The sequence below is a fragment of the Cyrtonyx montezumae genome, unplaced genomic scaffold (genome assembly GCF_038088225.1).
Source record: "Cyrtonyx montezumae isolate F1298 unplaced genomic scaffold, pur_monq_1.0 scaffold_4, whole genome shotgun sequence".
NCBI classification, from domain to species: domain Eukaryota; kingdom Metazoa; phylum Chordata; class Aves; order Galliformes; family Odontophoridae; genus Cyrtonyx; species Cyrtonyx montezumae.
In genome coordinates this window covers 18246546-18257247 of record NW_027072045.1, presented here as the reverse complement: position 1 = coordinate 18257247, position 10702 = coordinate 18246546, and the positions used below count along the sequence as shown (strand labels likewise).

Sequence of the window (10702 nt, the reverse complement as noted above, 5' to 3'; positions counted from 1 at the left end):
AAGGAGAACGCACAATCTAATTATAGTGTAACAAATGTGTACCTTTCATCTACAAGGCTGGTACTCTGAAATTTTTATAGTCAATTATGATTATATAATCTATAAAGAAGAATAACCAAAGTCCTGTAATGAAAATACAAAGAAGCATTAGATATATCATCAAGAGCACACAGCAGCGTAACAGCAGTACCCTATACAATTTCCTTTCTCTTGTGACCAGTATTTAGATTGTTGAGATAGAGGTGCTTGGAGTAACCCTCTGAATTCTCATGGATTTATTCTCAGTGTCTAGTGCTCATTGAATTACTTTTGGAAAATACATCATGAATCCAGACACCTGGAACTAAAAAGAGTGAGGTAAATCAGAAAGTCATGTTTAAGAGAAATCCTTACTTTGCAGGTCATTAATAGATTATTTTCAAAAAGCTCTCAAGAATCGTTATTCTCTTCATTTACTAACCAGTTCTTTCTGTTATTCATTCACTCATTTATTCATACATTCATTTGGGTTCCAACCTGCTCTTCCACAATTTTTATCTGTATAATGAAACAATTATAAAACATACAGTGAGGTGAAGGTTCAAAGCCATGGGTTAATTTCTATTCTGTTGATCAGCATCAAGACCGGGGCATTTCAACCTGAAAAGATGTAACTAGGAGAGAAAAACAGCCATGTAGTATCATTAATGATATGGAGCTGATAAACAGGGAGCCTATCCAACACTTTTTCCAATACAAGAAATCAGGGACCTTAACTGAAACTAAGACTTTACTTCATGCATTGTGCAAGTGAGCTGAGGAATTTTGCAGTAGGATATGGTAGACAGTTAAAGACTCAAAGAGCGTATGAACAAATTCATTGAAGAAAAGTATTCCAGGTCTCTTAAATCAACAGATGTCTTAGGAACATAAAAATTGTGACTGCCTGGGACTGTACTGGAAAAGCAGATGTATACGGCTACTTGTTTATACACTTTTCTCTGGATATCTACTACTGATTGCTAACAGAAAGAGAAATCTAGTCAGCTATTCTGGTGAAAACACCACTTATTAGAAAATTAGAAAACTGTGCTAACCACATTTACTACAAATGAGACACAGATTAAGGGAAGCACTCTAAAACTGTGAGAAGACAGAAATCCAACATATTTCATCTAGTCCCTCTGTATTGCCTATGATCGTATAATGAATCTACAACAAAAAACTTCATGTTGATTCAGTGATCTTTTGTTCAAATGGTTTCACATGTATAATAGCTACAATACTCCTAAATTTACATTTAGGAGGTGCTTTTCATGTCTAATCTAACATAAATGAGTAACATATCTTAAAATTATAATTCCTGGTGTAATTACTATAATGAGATCCAGTTCATATTCAGAATCTGATCTGAGGATAACAAAATCTCTCCTTGATTCCTTTAATCTATGCTAACATTACTTTTCAGGCAATAGAATATTATTAGTGCACAATTATGTTTTCTTTTCTGTCTTTTGAGAACCCTCACCACTGAGAACTTTATTGATGTTCTATATATTTCTCTTTTTAATATAATATTCTCTTGCATGCTCAGCTAACCTTAGACTCAGAAGATTGTTTCCATAGGTAGTCAATCATCCATCAAAACACCTTTCAAAAAATGTCTTCTGCTACTGTATAAAGAAATCTTACAAACTTTAATGTTCTTAAGTAATACCATGGAAAGGAAATAAAGGAAAATATGATTGCAGACAAACTGACAGCTTCATCTAAATGCTTTTTGTTGTTGTTCTAATGTTGAACCATATAGTGTTACATGTTCTCTAACAGTCCCCTTGGATCATGCTTAATTGCAGATGCTAAGATTGAATATTCTAGTGTGAGAACTGAGTTACATGAATGTATCAAACAAGTTACATTGACTTTTCTGACAGCTGTTTCAACCAGTAGGCCAAGGAGGAAACAAAATAGAGCAACAGACGAGATCTGAGGTTTATTATTGTAACTTTTCTGGCAAAATCTACCAAACCACATCAGTTTCAGTGACTGTTCTGTCCTGCCAGTCAAGGCACTTGTGATAAAGCTAAATTCTCTGCAATTTTTGGTATATAGAGATGTTTATTCCATGTTTATTTCCTGGAATACAGATTCTTTCACAGTATGTTTCTTTCATTTTGCTTTCCACTCCATACATACTCCACTTGGTATAACTGGTACCTCAGTAGAGCAAGGAAGTTAACCAGGGTAACCAAGAGACAGGTCTCAAACATCTCAGGGCGCTTGGGTACAGTTAGTCATTCACTCTGGCAAAAACTATCCAAGATTTGAGCCCCAGCTCCAACTAACGCAGGGCACACGTCTGAACATGAGTGCTAACCTTCCAGGGAAATGTCCTACCACCATTACTACTTACTTTTAAAGTGAGTGATTTTCTCTTTCTAAAACATAACCATTGGTCTTTTCAAAACTAGTATGTGAATTTCCACACAGCACCCATTGGTTTGTCTAAAACTATCGTTTCACAAAAGTGTTTATGACTGCTCAAGTAGGGATTGCAGTGGGTGCTGATGTAAGAGGTACTTATGGATGAGCATAAATCATAGCCCCAGTTACACACTGGAAAAATTGCTCGTGTATTTTTCTTTACAATGCAATTAAGACTTCAGCCCACATAGCAAAATCAAAGCAAATGATCAGACAGAAAAGTCGGACTTTTTCGTTTGTGTGCGTGTGCGCAATACGCCCCATCCTCGGAGACGCTCAGGCTCGGGCTGAACGGGACTCCCGCGAGGCCCAGCACTGCGTCGGGCGCGCCCCTCAGGGCCACCGCAACGCCACCGCCCTCCCGCCGGGCGTTCGCCGGGGGCGCCCTAGGGCGGGCGGCGCGCTCGACGCCGCGGGAGGGAGGGAGCAGCCGCAGTGAGGCCGCGGTGCACGGGCGAGGCGGCGGCGGGGCCGCGTTGCCATGGCAGCGCTGTCCCAGCCGAAGGCTTAGGCGGCAGCGGGCCGCGGGGAGAGGCAGGGGGCGCCCCGTGGTTGGCCCCCGCCGGGAGGCGAAGGGGTTAAAGCGGGCGGGTGTGCTCGGCGCCGCTGGGGTCGCCTGCAGGCGGGCGTGGGGATGAGCTGCGGAGGGGGTTGAGGGTGTGAAGCCTTTGCTCTCTCCCCGGGAGGAATGGAGGCTGCTGCGGAGGATGGGTTTTATGAGGAGGCGGAGGAAGTGAGCTGCTACGACTTCGAGCCCCTGCCGACGTTGCTGGAGGATGAGGTGAGTGTGGCAGGTACGGGGACGGAGCGTCCACCTGAGGTGATGCGGCCTCGGGAGCCCCGGCAGCCCCGGCCCCTGTCCGCGCTGCGGCACGGCGGGCAGCCCTTGCGGAGCCCGGCGGTAGCTCAGCCCGCCGAGAGCGGCCAGGCCGCGGTGACACAGCCGTTCTGCTCTGGCGCGATCCCGGGGCTCCCTCGTTCCCTCCTGCCCCGTTACCTCCGCTTCCAAATTGGCCTTGGCCCATCTCCTCCGCCTGCTCCGTGCAAAAGCAAAGTCACGGTGCTCGAAGATAGAGTGTCTCCTTCCTGGCGTGGCTGTGGAATAACAGCAGTTATGAAGTGTGTTTCTCTGCAGTACACAATCAAGGGTAATTTCTTTAATGGACAAAAGTATCTACAGTGGCCACCAGCTTGGTCCTTGTACAGCCACTTCTTACTGCTCTGTGTAAAATTGGTCTTTGTTAGGTGGGAATAAAAAAAATGTTTGAAAAGCTATTGAATCTGTTTATTTATTGAGTTGAATTACCTGTAGCAGGTTCTGCACTCAGCTTTGTGTGGATGCGTTTGGTTTTGTACTTGTTTGTTTGCTCTCACTTTGCTCTCTGTATCCTTTCACATGAGGTGTTTCTGTCTGTTTGGGTAAAACAGTTGAGTATACTTGGAAGTGAAAGTTTGGTAAGCCATGTATGAATGGCTTGTTTGTCGAGATGAACCTTGTAAAGCTCTCATTTGTTGCTTCAAGAACTCCAGCTGAATCAGGATATAGAGATGTTTGGAATGAGAAGTCCCTCTTGTCTTCTGTAAGCCAGCAGCTCCTGGCTCAGCAGTTTCACCCTTCTGGTAGAATATGACCCAACTCTTCTGATCTTGACCTAGGGTTTGTATTTAGCACTCATGTAAGGTACCCATCCTCATATTAGCACTTGGTGTAGGCCCTCTCAGACTGGCCCACACTAAATACAGAAGGAATCTGGCAGTGGCCTCCCCTTTACAGAGTAGCTTAAATGCTAAGAAGCATTCGCTCAGGGTTGAAGAAGGTCAGTTCTCTCTTCTGTGTGTGGGAGACCTGAGCTCATTTCTCTCACTAGCTCAATACATACTGTGATTGTGGGTTCCTATCAGCTCTTTCTGTTTGGTTTCTCCAAGCACATGAACATTTTCAAATATTCTTGATAAGAGAATGATCACCCATCACCTGGTGATTAAATAACCTTTCAAAGGGACTCCTTTGAAGAATACTTAGTGGACTCACTCAGGCAATTAAATTTTTTCCTTCAGATCTGATGAAATTAAAGAATGATGTCTGCAGTGTTTTCCATGATTCTGAAACAGATTGTTTTGAGGTTTGTGTGAACCGTCTTGATAGTAGGACTTAGCATTCACAGCCTTCTGGCATCAGAAGTACTCCAAGGTACTTAGTCATTGAGTGGAGACTGTGCTCTTCCACACTGTGAGTGGTGTAAGGGGAGAGACTGGTGCCCAGTGTACGTGGTTTACAGCATTCAGTGTGCAAGTGGGAAAGTGCCTGGGCAGATGAGTAGGAAATACTTAGGGTGACAGTGTATTTAAAATATATTTCCCGGCTAGGACTTTCTTGGTCTAAAACTTCTTAATATTTCATTTTAAATTTTTAAGAAGTTGCCTGCGGCCCATTTTTTTTTCTCTTTGTTTTCTCCCTGCTTTCTTACATATGCTACTGCACTTCATTATACTTTTGAAGACAAAACAAGGGAAAACTGAGAACCAAAGTGAACAATTAAAGTGTGGTTGTCTGACCTATTCACCTTTCATAGCTATTAAACAATAATGGCCTTTGCATATCTTTTCCTGATAACGAGACAAGTGAGGAAAGGTGTCTGTACCAGAGGCAAGTTTTCCTTGCAGGTTTTCAGTAGGCAAAAATATTCTGTTATGGCTTGCCAGAAGCTTCAGCTTGCCAGGAGGTGCTGAGTTATATTCCGAGAAAGATTTGTTTGTTTGTTTTTCTGCAATGAAACTTGTTTCTGCATACTGTTGATTAGGGAAACTAAGTAAATGTATGTCTCAATATTTTCAATGCTTCCTTCTCTAGAAGGGCGTTGCTGTGCTACAGTAGCAATTTTGGTAGCTAAGATCCCTTAGCATGGTCATTTGAGAAATGCACCGTATCCATGAAGTATGTAACTTCGTGTCCTTGGAAAGAAAGGTTTACTGTGTAACTGTACTGTTGTTTGCTTTGTTTTTGTCTTCACTGGCCTGTCCATTGCTGAAAGAAGCTACTGAATGTGAATTCAGGCATTTAATTTTTTTTTCTTTTCCCTGGAAAGAAGATAAATTTGTCTGGCATGAGATCATCATCTTTCATTTACTCCCCAATACAAAGATGGTTTTGTGGCTTCAAATTATAGATATTGCTCCTGGTGATTAGTATCAGATCAAGAATTCAACTCAAGCTTAACTCAGAAGAATTTCTATCAAGTCCTGGTTGTGACTAGAAATTAACACTGAGGTTCTCCTAAACGTTACAGGTTATATTTATTTCTTACAGTGTCTGTAAATTGAGCCTTTTTTGTCCATCACATGCATATGGACATGATGATATTGTGTCTAATGAAATATTATTTACAGCTTTGGTAAATGCCATCATGTCACATAGCTGTTTAGCTACATGTTCATAGAGGAATTAAAATAACTGTTTCATTGCTTTGATTAAAAATAAAATTCCATTGTACTGGAATAAGCAGTTTATCTTTCTTTCCCAAGTCTATACTTGACTATCAGCACAGTCAACTTCAAAGCCTGATGTTTTGTGGCCTGTGCCTTTCCATATGTTTGTGTCTTCAAATTTAAGAACCTTGGAGCTGACTTTCATGCTTGAAAGGAGATCCCCATAAAAACATGCAAGTTTTCTCATCCATCCTCAAAATCTGATGGCAGCATTATACATAGAATGCTGAGGATGGCACAGAGAAAATGAGATTGTCTCTCTCATGGATCAGATCTGTAACAGCTTTTGTTCTTCTGTATTATGTAGAATATGTATATGAGCTCAGTGAGGTCTGAGTGCTCAGTGGTGCTGCTCTAATACTTCTGTTAGTGAAATAATGCTTCTCTAGGCTGGAGAAAACTTGTTAAGCATTATGCTTTAGTCTAAAAGCTAAATAAATTTTAGACTAAGGATTGGTCCTTGTTGAAAGGATATCATGAATGTAATACTTCATTCTCTGAAAAATGTCAATGAACTTTCCTTGTCTGTGAATAGTAATAGAAATCTTCTTGATGTTTTCGGATACTGAGGTTTGTGAAGTCAATTATAACTGTTTTTCAAGTTTTCATGATAAAAGATCAAACCTCTACAATTCAGTTTGCTTTCTGTTTTGCTGACATTGAGATGCTTTCCTTTCTATACTTCACGTAATATTTAGTTGCACCTTTAATTCAAAATATGCTTACTATCATTCTGAATGTGTAGTCTTTAATCTTTATTTCTCATTCACTTATATGTAGTAATTAATCTATAATTAATAGTGGTGTAGCTTTAATATGAAGTAGCTTCTGTAGATATTTCTATTTTTTCTGTTTGCATTATTTTCCTTGCCAGTGGAATTCGTTTTTTTGGTTGTTTGATTTTTTTTATTATTATTTTTTTTTCCTCATGGCTTTAAGTTCATGGAAATTTTGCTTCTGTAGCTGTGGGTGATGAATTAGTTTAGCATTCTTAAAAACCAGGCCAGAAAGTCCAGCTGCTTTGAATAAAGCATTATTCCTGAATATCATAACTAAAAGAGATACATTAGTCTTGTTTGTTTTTTTTTTTTTTTTTTTAATCTACACACATTGTGTCTCTGCTGTTATCACAGGATGAAGGGGAGGTGATTTAATATTTTAGGACAATAACTTAGTTTCTAAGTCTGTGAATTGTCTTGATTCCAAGAGCATGAGGAGTAGTGAAGAAGCCTAGAAAAACCAAAATGCTTTGTTTTTATGTCCAAGAACAGTTTTCATATATAATGTTCATCTTCTGAGGATTTGGTAAATGATCTACACCACTAAACTTCAGAGCAGCAGCATTCGTAAGGCAGGCCAGTTTAGAGGGTACTTCTTCACTGATGTGGAACTTTTCATTGTGAAGGTAATTTAAAAAGAGTTTATCCAAGGCCACCTGGGACATCTTAAGGGGAGGCATGGGTTAAACTAAATGTTTTAATTTTATCTTTCTGCTTTTACCTCTGAATGGCCTGTTTCCTTAACTTTGAAGCAGTGTTAATCTAGCTAACATAATTCCTATAGTAAGTCTATTTTTTTAATGTTAATGTACTGTGATATCTTTATTCAGGTTAACTGTGCTTCTTAAAGACTTATTTTGTTAAAAGCAGCATAAGGCATTTTGTTTCTTGGGCTGTTAACAAGTGTCCTGGAAAGTCTCAGAACTTGCTGGAAATATTACTTGTAGTCACTCATGTCAAATGTAATCTATGATACCCAAAGTAATGTCATGAAGTATGGAGTAATTTATGAATTCATGTCTTGGCAGGAGAATGTATCCCTTGCTGATATTTTGTCACTACGAGATAGCTGTCTTACTGAGCAAGATATTTGGGCAATTTGCCTGGAGTGTTGCCATTCTCTGAAGAGCATTGCCCATTCTGCAATCTTCCAGACACTCTGCATCACTCCTGACACTCTGGCTTTTAACACCAATGGCAATGTATGCTTCATGGAACAACTCAGTGGTAAGTATTTGTGTTTCCAGGCAATTTGTTTTAAAACTATGGAAACTCATAGTGAGAGGCTGTAATAAGGCATAATATCCTATTCTTAAGACTTATAATTAAAATAAAAGAAAAAAAGACTTATTTAGGGATGAGTGAACTTAGATTGAAATGAAACTATGTACTCAGTTTGTGACTGATCGATGAAGGCTTGTATGAGCTTAGTTAGAACACTCATCCTAGTTACTTTAAAAGACTTGTCCAGGTAAATGCAATGCATCTTCATCTCCTACATAGGTTGTGTGTCAGTGTGGCTGCGTGCCCATGTCCTTGGTTACGTGGAATTGATTTCCTTTGCTTTAAGGAACTTGTTATAACTTGAAGTTTGCATGGGGAGAAAAGATGGTTTTGTATTCATAAGGGAATATATGAAAGACTCATTGCAGGGGATAAATCTAGTGGATTAAAGACATCTCTCATCTAATATTTTTGCTTGCAGCTGGGAAAGAAAAAAATCAATTTCTTCATAAAAGTTTTAGTCTAATTGAATAGTTGGCAAACAATTGATCCAGGAATTTGCCCTATTCAAGTATTTAAGATGTATGATTATGGGAATTCCTCTGTAATGCAGGTGATGTACAAATATTTTGTTCTCTGAAGTCATGTTAGTCTCTAAGGAAGGGATTTTTTTCCTGAGTTTTCCTTAAGATAACATTTTTCTCAAGAATGAAAAAAAGAACTGTACATTGTTTCCCACCCCCCTCCCCTGCTCTCCTTCCACTGTGTCCTGGGGTCTTTCTCTTACCCTTTCCCTCAAATCTTGTTATTATTTTGTTAAAATACTGTTTGCTAGATAATTGTTACTTATGCATTTATTCTTCCAGAAGAAAATGATGACCTCTGGAGTTCCTTGCCAGTGAGAAAAAATGAACAGCCTGTCACCTCTGCTTTTACAGAGTGCAGGTTCTGTGCTAAGGAAAGTAACAAACACCTAGTAGGATATTCTGCCAAGGGCTCTGATATCTTCTTGTCTGCTCAAATCAGACAAATCTCTATTTTAAAGACTATATTTAAGGAATACAGAGTGCTTTACCAATTATTAAAAACTGTACATTTGTACAGCCTTCAAACTGTTCCCTTGGAAGAAGGCAACAAAGGTAGTTGCCATGTGTACAAATGTCAAACAAGTCTTACATGATGCATCCAAGGTTATTGTCTTCACAATATGAGTTTTGCATCTCACTTCTGAAATACAGGCATGAAAGTTATATTAGAGCTAAAACTATGATTGTGTGACATGTGAGCCTGCTGTTTTTTCTCCCTGTTGAGAAATTATCAGCATGCTATGATCTTACACGTATGCCTGTATGTAGCAGCAATATCAGTTTTTCTTAGGAAATTCCTTTCTTCTTTTCAGTCAGCAGTGGTTCCTGTAGTAGCTCTGTTCTCTTAGGCTGCACCCACGTAAGGAATGTACTTCCTCCAAACATTACCATAATTAACACTGGTTAGCTCAGGTTCTGAGCTGGCTCATGGGAAGAGGAGGCAATTAGCTTTTCAGGTTTCTTTTGGTGTTTGAACCCAGGTCTACAGTGGAAACTAGCAAATTAAAATGTCCTGTTAACCAAATTAAACATATAACTGATCCAGACTGGCTTAGATGATAACTTGATCAAAGCATGAAGATCTGAAGACATGTGAGCCATGGTTGGGCATGTTAAGTGCATCTCTTTGGGGATGTTTTGTCTGTTTTGCTTCATAGTAGAAAGAATGTAGTATCTTCTGGCAGAAAGTTTGAAAATAACACTTGACTTGCAGTACTAGAAACATGGATAACAAGTTCTTTGTAGATCAGGTATGAATGATCCAAAGTTCTGCTGAATACATTGTTTCCTGTGTATCAAATAGAGATTCGAGTTTTATACTATAAAACTTAAATTAGTATTTTCTTTTTCTTTTTTTCTTTTTTTTTTTTTTTTACACAAGCACAACTACTAATTTCTAATGCAAGACATTTTCTTTTCCGTTCAAAGATGATCCAGAAGGTGCTTTTGTTCCACCAGAATTTGATATCACCGGTAACACTTTTGAGGCAAGTTCATAAATTTCTGCAAAATAGTTGGATTTAACTTCTTCAGTATTTTCACTGTGCTGAGTACTCAGCATTCTTGGTGTACAGTCTTAAAACAGTTAAAGATTATTAATGTTAAACTGTGCTTCTTTAGGAGTGTACTGTGCCTTTTTTTAGAATCAAAAGGAATACTTGAAATTCTGTGTTATTTTTCTATATAAACATTTGTTCACTAACTGTTAAAATGTGAAAATCTGTTTTGACTGAATAACACATTGCCTTAATCCACATCTGGTGTATGTTATGTTCACTGGTATCCTTCACTGGTTGTTTGCTTGTCTGGGGACTAGCCGTGAACTTTTATGACTGAATATAAAATTTGTTTGCTAACTTCTTCAGCAGAATGATTCATGGAAGGATAATCAGCAATATTATCTTTGATTTAATGAAGAAGCAAATGACTATCTATTGCTTTGCAATGCACAAATGCTCTACATTGTTAAATTAAATTAGATTTAAATTGTTTATACTAATTCATTAGCCTCCCAAGTCAACCATCTCATTGCATTCTGCTAGAGTGCTTGCTTTCTTAGTATCTACGTTGTTTTTTTTAATATACTTTTTTCTTCTGATGTGTTTTAGGTAGAACATGTTACAAATTAAAGCGTTTGAATTATCATCATCCAATAAATGAAAG

The 10702-nt window shown here is 38.8% G+C and overlaps 1 protein-coding gene across 1 annotated transcript in view; it reads left to right on the top strand.

Annotated features, from left to right (window-relative positions):
* The first annotated feature begins 3125 nt into the window (after positions 1–3125).
* KNDC1 (kinase non-catalytic C-lobe domain containing 1) overlaps positions 3126–10702 on the top strand; it is a 55768-nt gene continuing 48191 nt past the window's right edge. The window contains exons 1-3 of the mRNA XM_065746709.1: positions 3126–3244; positions 7757–7955; positions 9968–10026. Coding sequence (XP_065602781.1) covers positions 3152–3244; positions 7757–7955; positions 9968–10026 — 351 coding nt within the window. The 5' untranslated portion in view covers positions 3126–3151. The remainder of the gene's footprint in view (positions 3245–7756; positions 7956–9967; positions 10027–10702) is intronic.